At 39.6% G+C, this 19,490-nt stretch overlaps 1 protein-coding gene across 8 annotated transcripts in view; it reads right to left on the bottom strand.

The window, feature by feature from the left end:
• Positions 1-19,490, bottom strand: part of TRAK1 (trafficking kinesin protein 1) — a 140,027-nt gene that overhangs the window by 14,400 nt on the left and 106,137 nt on the right. For 4 of the 8 annotated variants that reach the window (XM_065051792.1, XM_065051794.1, XM_005510639.4 and 1 more), the window contains 10 exons: positions 15,822-15,922; positions 14,899-15,007; positions 12,933-13,011; positions 12,391-12,521; positions 11,800-11,874; positions 10,513-10,650; positions 8,824-8,900; positions 6,957-7,193; positions 5,720-6,036; positions 870-1,199 (listed from right to left, as the gene is read on the bottom strand). In XM_065051792.1, coding sequence (XP_064907864.1) covers positions 870-1,199; positions 5,720-6,036; positions 6,957-7,193; positions 8,824-8,900; positions 10,513-10,650; positions 11,800-11,874; positions 12,391-12,521; positions 12,933-13,011; positions 14,899-15,007; positions 15,822-15,922 — 1,594 coding nt within the window. The remainder of the gene's footprint in view (positions 1-869; positions 1,200-5,719; positions 6,037-6,956; positions 7,194-8,823; positions 8,901-10,512; positions 10,651-11,799; positions 11,875-12,390; positions 12,522-12,932; positions 13,012-14,898; positions 15,008-15,821; positions 15,923-19,490) is intronic. The other 4 variants (XM_065051795.1, XM_005510640.4, XM_021298609.2 and 1 more) reach the window with 1 other exon arrangement.

Raw genomic sequence — 19,490 nt, 5'->3', positions numbered from 1 at the left:
CACCAGCTTCCCAAGCCAAACCCAACAATAAAAACAACAAACCACACAAACTCAAAACACATCTATAGTCTGAGAACCTGTAGCCTTGTGCAATAACAGACTGCTAGTGTCAGTTCAGAGTATCTAATAACTCCTGCAATACTGCAGCATTTAAAAATGTGTCATTCTTAAAATTGTATAAACAGGAAGGCTAGAATTGAATAGCGTGGTGGAGAGGGAATAAAGGACTCATCATTTTTCTTTGTATAAAAGCGCACTTAATTCTTTATCTCAAAGAGATTTTAAAAACAGGTAACTGTATCTGAGGTAACTGAATTAAGTTGCAGAATTTCTTTGCTTGATTTTCAAGGCACTTCCATTTGTTTCAGCAAATCCAATTTAGATGCAACTTTTGTCATCATTTCATCTTTGTTTTTCTCCCCAAAGTACAAAATCTAAAGCATGGCACCACCACTTATGAACAGTCAGAAAAATATCTGTAGTATAAATATACAACATATATATGGTCTACACATTATATACACTGAAGACCGTGCACTCCATACACATACAAGTCGCATACATGCCACACAAAGGTTTGTGAATGCACCACTTCCTTTTAGCAGCCTTCTCTTATCAAAATAGAGTAAAATATTGACCACAGATGCTGTTACTGGGAAAAACAAAAAAATCAAATTAAAAGATTATTAGAGAAAAGATTTTTGAGCCAGTGTTAGAATGGTTATGTTCTAACTACTGCACGCATTAACGCGCAGATGCCACACACAAAGCAATACTATGGATGCTGTTCTGGAGAGATGTGAGTATGGCCCAATAATCAAAATCCTGTAAAGATGTCAGTTTTACTGGACTTAATGAGTTTCCCTCACCAGACCCCTCATCATCGTCTGTCGCGGACTCCTGCATCTCCTCTGTGAAAGCCTGAGATTGGCGGGGGTTATTCTTGCTGTCTGAAACAGTCACTTGTGCTTGTGACCTCTCACCTGAGGTCTCTGTGTGCTGAACTGGCGTCGAGGTAGTTAGGCCCTTGTAAGAAATGTCACCTGTCTCATCTTCCTCATAGTCATTAAGGCAGTACACTTCATCCAGGTCCAGGTCCAGGGTCCTGAAGCCCTTAGTGACAACCCCAGGCCTCGGGTCCAGGATCCCGCCCAGGTGAGGCTGAGCCAGCTGCTGCCAGTGGTGCAAAGTGGCAGAACCTTGAAAGTGAGCACAAAGACAAGCACAAATAAATCAGTAATCAATCCAGGACCTAAAAGGCAGAAATTCCCACTTTGTTCATCCAGAAGACCAAAGGCTTGGGAGCCCCGAACCTTTAGTGTTTCTGGGTTTAATATTTCTAGGCTTTAATATTTCTAGGCAGACATGTTACAAGGCGAAACTGCTTCACCTGCTCTTCAGCATTTCCAGATCAATATGAAATAAACCGATCACATCAGCGCTTGGATAGGCACAGGCCAGTGGTAAGAGGTGTCACACTTGTGCATATGCACATCCCCTCCTCGTCCATATTCTCATCCCCCTAAATTCACACAAGTAAGCAGGAATAGAAAGAATTTATATTTAACAGTTGACCTGAGCACCGTCACAGAAAGCTCTAAAAGGAACATATACCACATATTCCCACATTAAACTCGCACTAAGAAATAACTTACTACCGGTGGCTAACAGGAGGACAGTAGTCACACAGACTGCACAGCAGTTTCAGCTTTCTACCGTATGTTAGAAAGCCACATCAGCTCTAAGCACATATTAAGCAGATAATATCTCTGACCTATACATCAAGCATAAGTACTTTTACAGCCCCTACGTGAGCCCTATGCTACAGGAACTCAACTACTACATAACTAAATGCTACTGTACCTGTAGCTTCATCCTCGGCAGAAAATTGTTTCGAATGAGGAAAGAGGCACATTTAATGGAGAAAAACATTCGATGTTCACAGTTCAATAGGAGACAATGAGTTGGAAACAGCAACACACCAGGTTAAATTGATAAATACACTGAGATGGGCAGACTAAATCAGTGAGGATTTATCTGATTCCACAAGCAGTGATTAAACACCACTCGCAAAGGCCTACGTTTTCCTGCATGTCCACCAATCACTACTGTGCTGTAATGTGCAAATTAAACCAATTCATTCCAAGTCCTATGACACAAACAAAACATCTTTATTTTCATCTCTGTCAGCTGAAATCTGAGCAGTTTTTGTTATCTTGTTCCTGTCCCCTCTCCCCAAACGAAAATACTGAACTCAGTCCACAAGCCGGCACGCAAATATCTCACCAGCGTTCAAAGGTGAAGAATATTCAAATACATTCTAAACCACTGTAATAACTAGGGATGGGATGGCTCTTACATTATTTTTCATCTGCAAATAATCCTATGGAATGGGAAAAATTGTCATTTCACAATATGGATACTGCATTACACGGAGCTTTATAGTTAATAGCAAGTGAACAGGGAAAACATCCGTCTGTGGAATGACTGGGATCACTGAGTAGCACTTTTTTAAAAGGGCAATTTTTAGCTGAGAGTAACTGAACCTGCCAGATTACTCTGGATAACAGTGCTATTTATTTTTTTTCTAAGTAATTTATTGAGGGACTGAAGAGGATTTAGGCTGACTGGTACCTTTAAGGCTGAAGGAAGTAGTAATGACTATACCACCCAAATAAAAAAACAAATCAAGAAAGTTTCCCTATAACTTATATAACTTGTCTTTATTACTAAATTGTCACAAAGGTCAAGGTTGGGTTTTTTTTGCTTCTACGTAAAAGAAAATTCCAGAACCTGTAGAAATGCCAGATATTGTCAAGTCTTAAAGAGCAGAGCTTTGCAGTATGACAATACCCTCAAAAGTTACAGAAATAAAAACTTCTTTCTGCACAGTATGCAAGTATAAAATCACGTCGCTGATTAACTTCTAGATGCAAGCTTCTGAAGATGGAATACTTTTTACCTTAAAGCTCACCAAAATGTATAGTCAGAAAAGCTTGGCAGGGTATAATCATTAAATTTATAACATTTTGTATCTATCCTACGGAAAGATATTCACCAGAATACCTGCATCTAGATCTTTAACATTTCTACCGACACTTCATGTTATCAGCTTATTTCAGAAACTGGAAATCAAAGTGGCCTAAGTTTAGTCACAAAAATAAGGATGTCTGAGTTTCTCCCCACCTCTGTTATCTTGATCTCATAAAATGTGTGAAAGGGAGCTTTAATGTTTCCAAACTGAAAATTAACACTAGTGGAAAAAACAAGGCAATAGTCGTCAACTGCCTGATAATTAATAAAAAAAAAGGCACCAAATTAAAGGGCACAACACAACACCTTGGCCTATTATTCAGTCACAGGCTCCTACCAGACAGCTTTGTAAATCATGCTATCAGAAAAAGCTGGCATGAGGGTACAACAGTGTGGGACTGCCAGGCCAAAGTGAGAAGAAATTTAAAAGCAAAATGAAGTACATTAATAAAGTTTATTTTTCTGTTCCTGATGCCTGCATCATTGCATGCACAGTGCAGGGGTCAGAGAAAGCTTGAAAATTCTCATGTTAAGAAACTTCTTCTCAGTGAGGGTGCCAGAGCACTGGAACAGGCTGCCCAGGGAGGTTGTGGAGTCTCCTTCTCTGGAGACATTCAAGACCTGCCTGAACACCTTCCTGTGTAACCTCATCTAGGTGTTCCTGCTCCGGCAAGGGGGATTGGACTGGATGATCTTTCGAGGTCCCTTCCAATCCCTGACATTCTGTGATCCTGTGTGCTGCCACAATTGCAATAAAGTGAGTGAAGACATAATCGGTCCAAAGTTGTAGTTTTTCTACAGGATACAGGGAGTGATATTTTGCGCTTACAGAGCAACAAGCTACAGATGCACGGTTTAAAAACAAAAAAATCAAGCCAAAAATCCCACCAGACTGTAACTAAAGCAAGTTAAATCAAGCAATCATTCTATTCAGCCAAAAGAAAACTTTTTTTTTTTTTTAAGGTGAAAAGACGATGATTCATTTCTTAGTACATCACTCTATTTATTTTACTGTGGGATTTAAAAGATTGCTTTAAAGAAATATAAGCCACTAACCTGAAAAGTAGTACAGAGCTGATTTTTTTCCTTGCCCATTTTATGGCATGAGCACCCTTAGGAAACAGTAATAAAAGCCAAAGGCATGACTACTGATAAAAGACTGCAGACTATTTTGCCCCAATAGTTTGATTGTATCCATAAAGTTGAAGAAAATAAAAAGTTAAATCTCATGAAAAATACTTGGGAAAGAAACTAAGCTGAAGTGAGGAACAGGACCATAAACATGTATTTAATAAAAGATAAGAAACGCTAAACTTAGGAAACAGGCAGACACAAACACACTACAAATGAGTTGTAAAACCAAACATGAGAAGTACTTCAAAAGGTGCAATAATTTTAAGGAAAAAATGACCCGGTGAAAACAATGAACAAAACCATTAAAAAAAAAAACCCAGACAGATAGAAAGACGATAAAGACTTCAAGAGTTTATTGGAAGGAAAAAGCAGATATAATGGGATGGTGACAGAAATCTCTTACAGTGGTAGCAACCAGTAACTGAAACAATGCTGGATCATCCCTTCCCTCATGTGATACAAGAATTTTTTATGACCATTTAAAAGCAGTCATGAAAACAAACTACTAAAATCTGCTACACAGTATGGACTTGTGCGCTACGGCTATAGTTTCATTTGAACAGGTAGATACAGCACATCACTTTCTTCAGGACACAAGATGGGTTATTTTTGCTTCTGAACATGTGTCATGCTAAATGCTCCTTATAGATGAAATAAATTTGTTCTAAAAAGAAGGAAAAGGGAACTTCTGCAATGAAAATACACATCGGCAATATAATGTAACACCAGACTTCTGTTAAAAGAAAAGAGAGAAAAAGAAACCAAAGCTAAATTATGTGGCTAGCATCTCTGTGAAGTACTTTGGAAAACAGCTTCGTTTTGTTTAAAACATGAAGGAATTTACTAAACTTTAATTTGCAGCAACAAACTGAAAGGACTGAAGAAAGGCAGGCAGACTACACTGTGTGCTCTGTCAGCTTTGTTAGACTACAGAAATGCACTTAATTGACATAAAGCTCTAGCCCTGACTACCATCTACCTATATCTTGCCTCCTTCTGAGAAAATATATGGAGGAAATTTGACTTTAAAATATCCACCTCATTTCACACATGAAACCAAAGCCATAGACACTCAGGTGTGGCCCCTCAAACTGCCAACTGAAGTCCAGAGGTCATTTTTAATCACAAAAATAGTACTATTAGACCAGCCGGACTATTTATAGTAGGTAAAGGTCTTTCCAGACACTGACTTGCACAACTGAGACTTGATGAACTAATACTCCTGTTGCTTAGATTTCAGATACTCAACCACCTTCCTTTTCTAAGTGTGAAATGGCAGCACTGTGATTTAGGTTAGACATAAGGCTGCACTGCTGATGCGTGTGTGGCCCGTAACATTTATTTTACTGCCATGGCTGGAACTGTTTCCCAACACTTTTAAGGCCTGAGGAAAAATGTAGTAGTTAGAAGATTTCAAACCAACAGCGTGGAGTACTGTCTCTAAAGTAAAATGAATATGTGTTGCAAAGATTTCCTGCTTTCTGGTGATGGATAAGAGACCATAAAGAGTCACTAAGAAGAACAGATAAAGGCCGAGGCCCTTTGTTATCACCTTCTAGTGGTTTCACAATCTGAAGCTTTTCTGGCAGGTAGGAACGACTGCTGATCGACATTCCTGAATATCCAGTGAATTCTGAAAATCTGGAGTGAGTTCCCAGCGACATGATGCTCTCTGTGGGGGTAACAGAACCACTATGGAGTTCACCCTTTTCTGCCAGTTCCCGCAACTTTCTTTCCTGCTCTTCCTCGAAGAACTTTCGCTCCGAGAGGTAATTCTCCCGCCTGAGGGACAGCCTACGAAGGGCAGTCTCTAGGTCACTGGAGCCTGGAGTCCCTGGAGTTCCAGGCTTCTTCATCCTGTCTTCATTTCTAAAACATAATAGGGGACGACACACACACACAAAAGAGGAGAGGGAGAAAAAACAATTCTTAGAGATGCTTAAAATTTCCACATGACAGTTTTGAGACATGCACCAATGCCTTTAAATTACTATGTCTGCGTACAACTTGCTAGTTGTCTTCTGAGTTCAAAGGCAATATTTTCTTTCTCTTTCATACTAAAACCATTTCAAATAACAGTTCCTGCCTGGATACTCCTGGTTGGAAAAGCTGTGCTTTACTTAAGAGCTTCCTCCTACAAGGAGATGAGAGATGCCTACTTGTTGAGGATCTCTTACAGTTACACAAACCCAAGTGAGCAGGCCACATCTTACAGGGTAAATGCTGCAAGAATACCATAATGACTCACAAGAGCATCTATATTCATTGTTTTGAGATATTAAGTCATTTTTACTGGAAAGTATATGTAGAAAGTATGGTGTAGAACTGTACTGGGGAAGAAACAAGCTAGAACAATCAAGTTCCAATTGGTTTCATTCACAAGTTTTCATATTAGGTAACCTACACACACACACATTTTATTTATTTTTAGGATCAAAAAGAGTTAGCTGTAGTTGCAACTTAGATCAGAACACCCTGGCAAAATGGTGAAAACATAATTAGTTGTAAAGGTTGACCCACAGTTGCAAAGACAAAGAGTGGTTTTACATCATCTGGTGCTGCTGCATGCCAGAACAGGTGCCAAGTTGCAGACACTGATACACAGTACTTTCAAAAAGCTTTCCTTTTTAAATAAACTTGAGTGCTCAAGAACTATCAGCACAAAATAAAGTAACTTTGGGAGATGTACATCACCGTGTTAACTGCACAATGTAAGACAAGGACAGGAAACCAGAAACATATTATGTCAGAAACAAAGCAAAAGCAAAGCCCAGGCCTACAGTACTGACCCATTGTCAGAGGATTCAGTCTCTAGGATGATGCTATTGGTCTTGTTGTCTATCATAATGTTAGAGATGTCTCCCCCATAGAAACTGGAACGTGGAGTGCTGATACAGCTAGAAATGACTGAGTTCATAGCAGAGGACTGGTTAGAGCCTGGGATATTCATTGGTGAGGGAGTCATGGATCTCTGCTTGACAACTTGGTTTACATTTCTCACCGTCTCGAAGACCCGCTTCTGATGGCTGGTAAGACACACACACAGTTTATAATCACACAGTGCCCTCTTACCTTAAGCAGGAACAGAGAAACAGGTAACAGCTTGTTAACAACCCTTCCTATTGACAGCTCCACCAACCACCTTATCTTTATAGTTTTGGTAAAGTAGTATGCATAGAGTCTCATACTTGCTACAGTCTGGTCTTTACATTCAACCCATCAACATAAAACTTTAATCATCCTAGAATATTTTAGACAGAACATTTGAGAATTATGTGCATGGACCCTCTGAAATATTGACAAAAATTAAGTGAAAGAGCATTTCAGTACATCAGCTACAAATGCCTTAAGGCCATTGTGTGGAAATGAGTTTTGAAAAAAAGAAAATTTACCTTCATTCAGTTCTTAACTATGAACCAGTTAATCCATTTTAAAAGAGAATTTGAATTTACTGAGTATCTCTGTAAAAGTAAGTCTCGTATCTTTTCTTTATGAAACCAATTTCCAATACCCTCAAGTAGCACTTAAAGAAAAAAAAAAATCAGAAATATAGTGGACCCACAGTGTAGAAAGAGGCTGTCGAGGCTGGAAACCTAATTTTTGACCTACTTCTACTGTTCATTCTTTATCACCATTGTCCTGATACCATAACAAACACTGTTCATCTGCTTCAAGACCCAGATCAGATGACACTTAAGCAGAAATTTCTTGACAAAATAAACTTGCCCTACATCATGCTACAGAAGTGTCATTTCTGCTTTGTTTTACAGTTCAACAACGGCTGAACATGAGAACAGCACATCCTTTCCAGCTTAAAGGTAACACTGCCAGAGTATAACAAGGACAGCATGCCTTATACTATTTAATGTAATTTAAATTTCTTCCTTCTGTTTATGAGTGCTCAACACTTGCATTCTTCGTGTGTAGGCTCCAAGCCTACAGGTGTGTATCTTTAACAGGCTGAATGTAAGAGCATCTATCAATAACCGGTCCCACAGAGGTTACAGTTACTTCCATTAAGCAAATAAATAAAACCAAGACAAGCCATGAAACAAAAAAAGCCCCACCCTATTCCTCTTTGGTACATGCATAGCAATATAAAAGACATTCTAAAGAAGTTAAACTATCCTAAGTTAGTTAACTCCAGAAGGACAAAAGGGGTTTGAGCGTGCTCACATCTTTTTTGATGTTACATTTTTCTAATCAACATTCCACTCTGTTGAAGTGTCAATTACAATTCTTGGCTCGGGCTCAGACAGGGCTTAAGTATTTGTCAAGCTTTTTAGAAGGTTTCTGGAAAGTGGCTACTATACCTTCTCTGAATGTCCCTTCTCTGTAAACTCTGTTTCTCTAACAGACCCTCCAAATAGGATTAACTTGTTTCAAATTAACCAGTCCATGCTTTGTACAAACAGGCAACACAAACCTACTGGAGTACACATGCAGCTGGTGTCACTAAGGCCATTTCTGACAAGCTGTATCTACCTATAGCTTTGGGACTGTCATAGGTACTTGTTTCAAAACATGATCTTGTTTAATTCAAGAGAACTTTAGCACAGGTGTAATGGGCCCCACACTGTCTTTTCCTTTCCCATAAAATAATAATTAACTTCAGATATAGCCAATTAATTAGGAAACAATTATTTTCAGTCATACGCCAAGTCAGGAGAGTCTGGTTCATCTAAATGCAGTTCTTTCCTCATTGACCCTTCTATCTCTGCTGCCAAAGAATCCTGTTCAAAGTAAGCACAAAAGAAAAACAAATATCATAGTATTAGTAGGTTGTAATTGCAGAAAATAATTACTTATAAAATAATTAATAACTAAATTATTAATAACTAATAAAGTTAACTAATAACTAATAAGGTGTCATTCCAGGAAAAAAAAAAAGTTTAAAAATGAAAACTGACTGGAAAGCTGGAAGATTATTGAATATATCTAAATCACTGACAAATTACAGGCTAGCCTCATACTGTTACAGTACTTACCATCTGACATCATATCATGTCTGTCAAAGATCCCCCCAAAAATCACAGGCAACAACAGAATTCAGGTACTCCAGCTTCCCAGACTAAATTCCCTACTCAGTAACATCCATCTGTCATGTGTAAAGTTGTACTTAATTTTTTTTCGTTTAAAATTAACAGAAAACACTCTTCCTTTTCACAGCATTACCCACCCACAGGACATGGTTCTTGGCATAGAGCATTATATACGTTCCCCACAGGGTTAAAGGTGACAGGCTATCAATTTTCCACTGCTGGTTAGTAAATTTTACTGCCTGAATGTAGTTAAGTGCAAGGCCTAAGTGTCAGTCATTCACAAAACTAAATGATCTTTGGTCCTATGATTCAACATTTGAAAATCATTTTTATGCAAAACATAAACCTATCCCAGTACGAGCACACTTTTCACAGCTTTAAATTGCATTTGTGCAAGTACAACTTATATTACCCGATGTCTAAATGGCCTGTGTTCAGTCTCCAAAGGGAACACAAAAAGGCAAGCTAAGCTTACTTCTTGTGAGCACAAATATAACGTGTTCTTCCTCAGCAGTTAAGACATGGCTAAAGACAAGGAGGGCCAGATTCTACTGCTTGATTACATTAATTTAACTCAAAAGAAGCTCCACTGATGTAATTGTTTTCAGAAGTAATGGAATTACTCTAGAGCAAACAGAGCCAGGCACTGAATTACCTCATTACTGCATACTCCCCATGCTTTAAATGTACCATGATATAATCAAATGAAACCAGGTAAACTAAGTTGATAACACCAGTGACACTGCCATAATTAATGTTACCATAATACACACTGTCAACAAATATTATTCTAATGAAGCACTGAATTTTCAGTGACCTAAGAACAAAATATAGGTGTAACCTATTCAAGTACTGAAGAAGTTACTAGAAGGATGCCATGTCCAGAAATCATTAGTTACGTTATCAAGAAGTTACATCTCCAAGGATACTGGAAATAAACAAGAGGCTCCTACCGAAACTCAACCACCACAGTCCAGGAGATGAAAAACAAAGATGTACTACAGAACTGTGTAACAACCTACTAATGCTACCCAAGATTCCCAGTATAAGCACAGCCAGCTGCAAGGTTGTATAGGATATCACAGCAAAACCAAGTAACCACACAGCACCACTGTTTCAGAACCAGGTATGCAAAACTGATGGCTTGGGTATTCCTTTAACACTATATAAATACACACTTCAGCCACGCCCATCTGTGGCCTGGCATTCCATCCCTGAAGCTGTAAGTCAGATGCAAACAGGCATGTTTCCTCTGTTTGGTTGTTTTCTGGTGTGTGCAGTTTTTTTTCCTACATCTGCTTACCATAGGGAAGAGACCGAGAGAGTGGTACCGACGTGATATGGCATTTGGCATAGTCTTATTCCTAAGGTTTTTCAGCTCTTCTTGAGCCTCATGAAGCATTTCCATGCACTCCGCATACTTGTCTTCCAGCTCCCGCAACTGTAACATACAGAAAACAGTTCAAGACCTTATGGGCTGTACTACCATCACAAAAAGCCTGCAAATTCTTTTCTAATTGGTAAAGGACAAAGGTGTAGGGGAAAATATCCCACTTTAAACGAAAAGAACCTCAAAGACAGAATATAATTGAATAATAAATAACATGGATTAGTAACAGGAAGGGCCAGGAGGGCAGAACTGCTTTATCCATTTCCTGTCCTACGTAACTACATGAAGCCACTATCAAGAAGATACAGAGCTAAAAGTATCTTTAGTGTAATCAGGTGTGGTGCCTAATTACTGCCATGACATCCACAGTGGCAAACAGCACAGGAAAAGGACAAGACATTTCACAGTGCCCCAAAGGACTTATGAATTTTAAAACCAAGGCTTATATATGTACATATATACATATATATATATATACACATATATACATACACATATAACCTCCAATAACCTAAGACCATGCCTCACTTTTTGCTTGACTTTGGCAATTTGCTTGAATTTGGCAAAGGGGTAGAAGTCTGAAATACCACATTCCTACAAGTTTCATAAAAATAAGCTACTTGACTTAGAAACAGAGATCCTGTCCCAAGAAAGGGATGGAGAAGCATGAGCTCAATTCTTCGTGGAGCACCACAGACACAAAAGGCTCATCAACAGGAAAAGTTTCCATGGGCATTCCCACTTTTCAACACCAAGTATTTCAAATACGAGACACATAATAAGGGGATCAAGTTTTAGTCATTCTATTTTGTCCATTTTGTTCTTGTGAAAGTAGCACTCAAAAGACAGTCAAAAGTCTTGGCCTGTTTTTGGTTTATTTGCTGAACAAATACGCTACAAATAAGCTCTTCCATGGTATCTCACTATTAAAAACAGGTTTAAGCTACCAGCCAAGAGACGCCAACTTCTAAATGGGTTCCCATATAGTCCATAAGCCTCAGTTTTTCAAAATGTATGCTAGTTGGAGAACAGGAAGGAGAAAGTTTTGAACTCTATGAGGAACATAAATGTTTCTTCATTCCGTATACATAGGCAAAATTATTTAATACTTCTGGTCTAGCATAGACTAAAACCTCCATGGTAAAGTGAACAGCTATTGCCCTACTACTAAATTATTGTAATACTAAGTAATGTGCTCACCTCTGCTGTGAGCTGTCTCTGGGCATCTTTGGCTGCTCCCAAATGCTGGACAAGTTCTTCATTTTCAACTGCACACTAAAATATGACCAGAAATGTTAGAAATACTGTGATGTTCTGTCCTGTGATTAAGTAGGAAAATTCTAAGTTTTCTCAAGACCCTCTCTGCACCAATATTAGTCCACACATTAGTTTAAAAGCATTTAAACACTACTTTAAAACGTTAATACAAGAACACCCAGCAGTCTGTGCCCTGCTAAATGAACTTCCAAGACCCTAAAACTAATAAGTATGTGCTCACTGAAATATTTGTACTAACATTCTTGTCTCACTGAAGTAATTAAGTTTAGTGCAGAATTTAACATCTAATATTTAAAATAAATTTAACTGTTTTATTTGATACATCATACATGCATCTCTTAATAAATTGATGCTTTCTAGTCAAGTATGCTAGATATAAAATATCAAACATGGTTACTCAGATAAGGAGGGTGCAAAATGTCCTTTAGGCTCTAGTATACAGAGGACTGCAACTTGTCTTCCAGCTACAACAACAGCAAATCACAGCAGTAGTATTGCAACTGGATTCCTTACAGCTTTTGCCTTTTTCTGGAGATCGACTATCTGAGAGAGAAGATGAGTGATTTCTTCCTGCTGCCGGGCAGCATCTTCAGTTTTCTTTGCTAACTCTTCAGAGATATTGGCAATCTGGATGTTTGCATCCCCTTTAAGATAAGCAATTACAATTAACATTACAAACCCCAATGCAGAAAAGTAAGCAGAAAGACATTCTTTCAGAACACCACTTGATTCAGCAGAATCCTTCCCCAATACACAGCAAGGTATTTTTGAAAAACAGCAGTAGGACACAAAAACAGAAAGACAAAGCGCTCATGCAGCAAAGGAGACTATTTCCCCTCAACATTTTCTGTGCAAAACTATTTCGCAACTGAGAAAGATTTAGCTCACAGTCAGAGTTTTCTGCTGTGAAATTTCAGCCAGAAATTTTCTCCTCAAAGTCATTTATATAAGGAAAATAAGTACCACAGAAAAACATGACTGACTGATCTGACTCAGTTGTCTTTTATTTTTACTGAATAATCTTGAATGAGAAGGGAAAAGAAATAAGGACATACTTAGCTCTTTTACACAGTCATTGACAAGCTGTTGTTCTTTCTCTTCATAAGTAATTGTTTCAGTCTTCAGCTGACAGGCCTGTTGAAGAAATCCACATCAAATATTCTATGTTAGCACGTTTGTAATTTGCCAAGTTTGTTGCTGCATTTTCATCTGCTTAAGAAAGTCAAGCTTTTCTAATCACTCTTCCAGGAAGACAGTGAGAAACTACAGTTTTTGCCTACCCGCCCTCATGTTCTGGAAAAAGGGGCCAGGTGCACACTCAGCAGAAACATTGTATGGAGAAACTTGCATCATTATCACCATACCCCACTAGATGTCACTTGAGTATTTTGCACGTAAAATTAAGAAAAAGCTCTCAACATACAAAAGACTAGTATGCAGAGCTTGATCTGGTTACCTGAGCAAACCCAGGTATCCTCAAAGACTAATTAAATACTTGGTTTAAATAAGTGAATTAAGCAATCAAGTAGAGGATGGCCACAAGTTTGGGTGTAGAGAGGAAGCCATTTGAGGAGCACTAAAGTCACTTTGTTTCTTCAGCCTGCAGAAGAGTGAGGGGTTCTTCACCCAGAGGGTGGTGGAGCACTGGAACAGGCTCCCAAGGGAGGTGTCACAGCCCCAAGCCTGGCAGTGTTCAAGAAAAGACTGGAAAATACCCTCAGACACAGGGTGTGAACTGTGGAATTGTCCTGTGCAGGGACAGGAGTTGGACTTGATGATTCTTGTGGGTCCCTTCCAATTCAGGGCATTCTATGATTCTGCGTTTTAAAAAACATGCAGACAGTATTTGAAAAGTTCTGCCACTGTATCCATATCTGCTACACAAAACCTTAGTGCTACCTTCTTCCCTGCTTTGGTTTTTCCCCTCCCATTCTAGGAGTGCCCAGAGTACCGTGGCTACAAGCAGCTGGTTCTGCTGGTACCACCTTGGTGGGTCTGTAATCTATTCCCAATGCTGGGGACACGCAGAGGCACTCACTGACTGCGCCTGTAGGGAGATGCGTAGCTCAGAGGTTTCAGGTTTGACTCCATCCTGTGCCTCACTGGCACAGACTGCATCCCCCTGCAAGGGAGGTCATTGGTACACGGGGTTCTCCCATCAGCTCCTGAAGCAGTGGCCCTCCTAGTTCTAACCCTACCTGAATTATTCTCAAACCATCTATTGCCCATCTTCCCTGAGCGACTTCTCAATTAAGTATACAGCACTCTCCATTACGCGGTGTCTTGTCCAAAGACGTGAAACTACCTATTTGCAACGGGCCCTGCATTTGCTCAAAATATTTCTTGTGCTATACTCTGCTACATGGTTGCAAAATTGTAACATGCTCCCAAAGTTTTAAAGTTGCACTGAAAATGAATAGAAAATTATTCATAGGATATTCAGTTACTAAGTGTTATCTCTGACAGACAGGGCACAGTAAGTAAACTTTTAAAAACTGTGTTGTCTGTGAAACAAAATGGAATAGAATCAGAAACAAAAGGCCTGAAAAACACATTCAACTTAAAATATTAACAGCCTGAGTTGAAACACAAATTGAAGGTATTTAATGCAAATCTGGGCTAGCAATTTTTGTTTTGACAAACAATGAATTTGTACCACAGAGACCATGCCAGCCTACAAACTTCAGACCTGCCGCTGAAGTCACCCACATCTACCAGGTCAGCTCTTTAACACCTGTTTTGAAGTGCAGCTCTGGCCGCCAAAACCTGCCCGTGCTCCTGCACATTCTTTTGGCAAGGAATCCGCTTTGCAAGTAGCTTCAACATAGCGTCCATGTTTCAGCCTTTCCTTCATTTAGAAGGACAAAGGATGGTGATTAAATGGCCACAAGGAATCTGTGTCATATGTAGAATTATATACTCTTAATTAGATTCAACTTTTAATACACGCTTTTCAATATCTGTGTTCTGGTGTTTAAATGAACAACTGTATTAAGCAAAACAGGAAGGGAGCAATTTCACCTCAGATCTAAGCACAACATTCTCCTCTTCAAGGTCCTTGAGTTTCTTTTGAAGAGAATCCAAATGAAAGTAGTTCTGGACGGAGGAAGAAGATTCATTCCTCTTCAGCCTTGTAATGAAAACAACAGTTTTAACCAATTTTTACCTGTATTATGGCCAATCTCACAGGAGAACAGACTGAACAGAAGTCTCAAAACCTGTCAGAGCCACCTGAAATGCAGCTTTGATCATGCCAGGATGTTTGGGCAGCAATGTATTTGCCATGATTTTTAAGAGAGAACTTTCAAACATCTTTATTATTCCCCACTTTTCTATGGAAAAGTTACTCAGCCAAGGCTATGAGAAATGAAACCACCTTACTACAGGGAGCAGTCCAATAGTTCCCTGATTTGTGTCGCACATGCTTCACCACAACACAGCAGTAACTCTGCCGGCAAGGGCAGACCGCCCCTCCGAGCCTGCGATGCTGTTTAGGCAGCTAATTGCCAGGAACACACGCTACAAGCCGTGCTTTATTTCCTTCCCTCTGCTTGGAATTTTTCACAGTGCCCTCGAGTCCTTCAAGCACAGAGGTCATACGCATAGTACATTGTAGCACAGCACGAAAAGGTACACAGTGTTGTGGGGTACTGTAAGTGGGACCTATGTCTGATGCACCACCACAGTGGCCTAGTTCCTGAGAAAGTTATGGGGCTACCTCAACAGCCTCCCCATGTGCTTCTCCCTCCCGACTCTTGTCGGCACCACTGGAGCCAGCTGGTCCAACGCAAATCCTTCCAGACAGTGCCATGCACCAAGTTCAGAGTCCCATTTATTGCTCCAGCTAATACAGGGATTATCTTACAACTTCAAAGCTATCAAATTGTCCAAACTACCCCTGCTTAGTACCAGATGAAGGGTCATGTTGTAGATCGATAACTTACGGGGTGGAACAGATGGACTCTGGCTCACTTTCTTCAGCAGCACTGGTATAGAACTGGAGCAGCTCATCTTTCATGGAGAGCTCATGCCGCAACTGAGAAACCTGCACAGAGAAAGAGCTTGCAGATCAGTAAGTTGCTTTCTAGGCACATTTTTAGGTAAACCCCCTAGTTATTAATCCTCCAAGCATCATCTTCAGACTGCATCAAGAGGCCAAAACTGGAACAGAACACAACCTTTATATCTTAGAAAGAAGGAAAAAGGTGCCTTTTAAATTAGCCACTAAATGTTATTTTTTTTCAGAAGTTGAAAAATGCACTGCTATTAAAGACAGTGAAAGAAAAACATGCCTAAAATGAGTAATCCTGATTCACTATTGCATTAGTCTAGATTCATGTCTACAGAGATGAATATATCACAATGATACTGCAAGAAATTAATGTGGCACAATCAGCACAAACACTGTTTTGTTACTCATTTTATGTGATGACTGTCACCATCTGGCTTGGATACAGACATTTATTCTTCTCCAAGAACCTTTAGACAAAATTACTGAAGTGCTTGTGTAGTAAAGTTGCATTTGGGACTCAGCTGCCTGCTGAGCTGCGGAACACCACCGCACAGCAGCAGGCTGCAGTTCTGAGGTTGCTGCAGCAAAGGAGGCTGTAGACAGTTTCTGAGTGCAGTTTGGGCTTTCAACGACTCCAAAACATGAGTCTAGTGAAGTAGGATATGGGAACCCCATACTTAGTACACATGTATCAAAAAGGAACAAAACATCCAAACCTAGTTGTTACATACCCTGTAGCTGTGAGCTCCAGAAACTTAAGCTTGATCAATTCATATTATGATTCTCCAAGAAAAGGGTTAAAAACCTCAATTACACAGTAGCACTCACACCACTTCACAGCTGCAATTTAAGACCTCAGTGGCAAGAGATTAATTTTTATTTTCCTTGCACAGCTAAAAATAGCATAAATGATAAGACAGATCTGTGTCCTTCCACCTGCACGGCAAGACTTTGGCCTCAGTTCTCACTTTGGAATAAACAAATTGCAGAGCACATTTGTTTTTTAGACTTCTGCTTTTTGTATTGTAGGCATATTTATATTAGTAGTTATTACTGGCAAAAAACCTAGAGAATATCAATAAAATAGATTTAAGCTGCATTTTCAAACACAAAGACGACTCAATGCAATAAAGCACTTAAACAGTGCAGAATTTTAAGCAAATGAGGTCATTTACTTTCAAAGGCTATTCTGTGTAATCAGAAGCACTGAGGCACCGAGTCCTCCTGAGACATTTGTTCTAAAATGCAAGAGGGGAAAAAACCCAAACCAACTACATTTCCAAAAACCATGAAACAAAATCCGTGCATTAATTTTAGGAGGTTCAGTTTCCCAGTTTCAGGAAGAGCTAAAAACCTGAGCCAAACATAACAATTTACTTCCCTCCAGCACATTATGGCTCAGCATTTTTAAGTAGCAAGGATTCACATAGCGGGTAGGCACCAGATCATCTCTAGCTTTTCCTACACTTTTTTCTCCATAAATTAAAAAGACTGAGGATACTATTTTCCCTGCCATTTCCAAGCATTCCACTTCTCCAAAGGAAGATGAACAGCCAGAAAGGGTGACCTTTTATAGGAACAGGACCAGAGGTGATGGACACAAACTGAAATACAGGTGGTTCCCCCTGAACATCAGGAACAACTTTTTCCACTGTGAGGGTGACCAAGCACTGGCACAGGCTGCCCAGAGAGGTGGTGGAGTCTCCATCCTTGGAGATATTCAAACACTGTTTGCATCCAGCCCTGGGAAACTGGCTGTAGGTGGTTGAGCAGTGGGGATTGCACAGGATGACATCCAGAGTTCACTTCCAACCTCAGCCACACTGCGAAATGTGAATAAAGACCTCACCGCAGTTTTTGCAGAATTTAAAAAGTACCAATTCAATCCTCTTCTCTTATGCCTCGCCCTTAGAGACAGTTGTCTTAGTTACCATTCTATTCAAATACTTGGCATTAATGGAAGCCTTCGAACCTACCAAAGAAAGATTTTCAACATACAAAAATGTCATGACTTTAAAGCCTGACGACCTCTGCCTCAAAAGAATCTATTTCTGAAAGAGTCAAAATAGCAATATAAAAGTTGGGTGTTGATAGAACATATGGCTCAACATACCAAGCCACCTGCTAAGAAGCTTATTTCTGGTGGTCCTTTTCCTAATGCTGCTTCTGAGTCCCTCTCTACAAAAACAGACCTGGCAGAAGCATCCCACCCATCACCCACCTTACTCAACCAAATCTTCCATTCTGGATGTATGGTATGAATGCACTGCTCTGCCCAGCCAGTATGCACATGCCTAGTAAATGCCATATCAGCCACTGCACAAACGTATTGGTCTGCCACACAATGGGACTTGGGCAGCAGACATAAGAGAATTAGTTTTACTTGCCAAAAGTCATAGGCCACACCAAAAGGTCTTATCTCTATGTGTGTGCACCGCCACCATTTACCGCACAGCTTGGATCCCTCCATCCATACTTTATTCATCAACCCATCTCGGATATAATTCAACACCTCACACCCCCGAGCAGTTTTATTAACAGCCTTTTTTAAAGTTTGTAATCCACCATGGTTCGTTGTTCTTCTGCTCACCCTACAACCATGAGATTTCTCTCCCTTTTGCTCAAAGCTACATATGGACGAGACCATATCAGGAGACCATACCAAATCACAAACCAAGGTAATTGACCCAAAACAGGAGAAACAACATTTGCCTCCAGCTCAGTTTGTAAGTCAGCAGAGCTTAGTGACACTTGCAGTACAGAAAATGAGCTCTTTTAAAGCATCTTGTACAGTTTGATCCATCAAGAATCTGCCAATACCTATGGCACCCAACTCCCCATTCAGAGAAATAGTAAGAAATAGCAATTGTATAAATAGTTGATTAAAAATTCAATGGTATGTGGAAAACACAAGGTGTTACTTTAAAGTGTAATTTTTCAGGTATGTTTTATAGATCACACCAAATCAGAAAACACATGCACCATCATATTATATCCTAAACATGTTCATCGAATGTCTAAAACATTATTACTGCAGTCAGACTCAGACAAATTTATGTACTGCAGCAGGCTACTGACGCATGCTTCAACAGATTTTATCACGGCTCCCTGTAAAGACATACAGCAAAATCACAAGAAGCTGTAAGATCTTAGTAATCTAGATAGGTGGCAAGTCTTAGCCTATAACTGTTTGCTTCCCAACATAGCTCTGATGCTTCCTAACACCGACAAGTTCATACATACAGAGCATGTTGAATAAAAATTACCAGTCACTAAAACATAAGCTGACCCACCTGAACAATGGAAGCTTAACGCATTTATGAAGTTGGTCCAACTTGGAAAAGGCATAACGCACATGATCTCAGTGAGCATGCGCTCCTGAAATCTTCATAAATACAAAAAAGTGATTTACCTTATACGCGATACCTATATCATATTCAGTTTGAGAAGCAAAGGGAAGCACTCCCAGCATTCAAATGCTGTGTTCTAAGAGTCAAAAATCCAATTCAGGTATGAACAGAAAAGCATCTGGGAAAAAGCAATTATTGTCAAGGAAGAAACAGGTGAAAACTGAGAAAGACTTGGGGAGAAACAAGAAGAG

This window comes from Columba livia, chromosome 2, assembly GCF_036013475.1.
Source record: "Columba livia isolate bColLiv1 breed racing homer chromosome 2, bColLiv1.pat.W.v2, whole genome shotgun sequence".
Taxonomy (NCBI): Eukaryota; Metazoa; Chordata; class Aves; order Columbiformes; family Columbidae; genus Columba; species Columba livia.
Note: the sequence above shows the minus strand (reverse complement) of the source record. Positions and strands in the feature narration are given on the sequence as shown.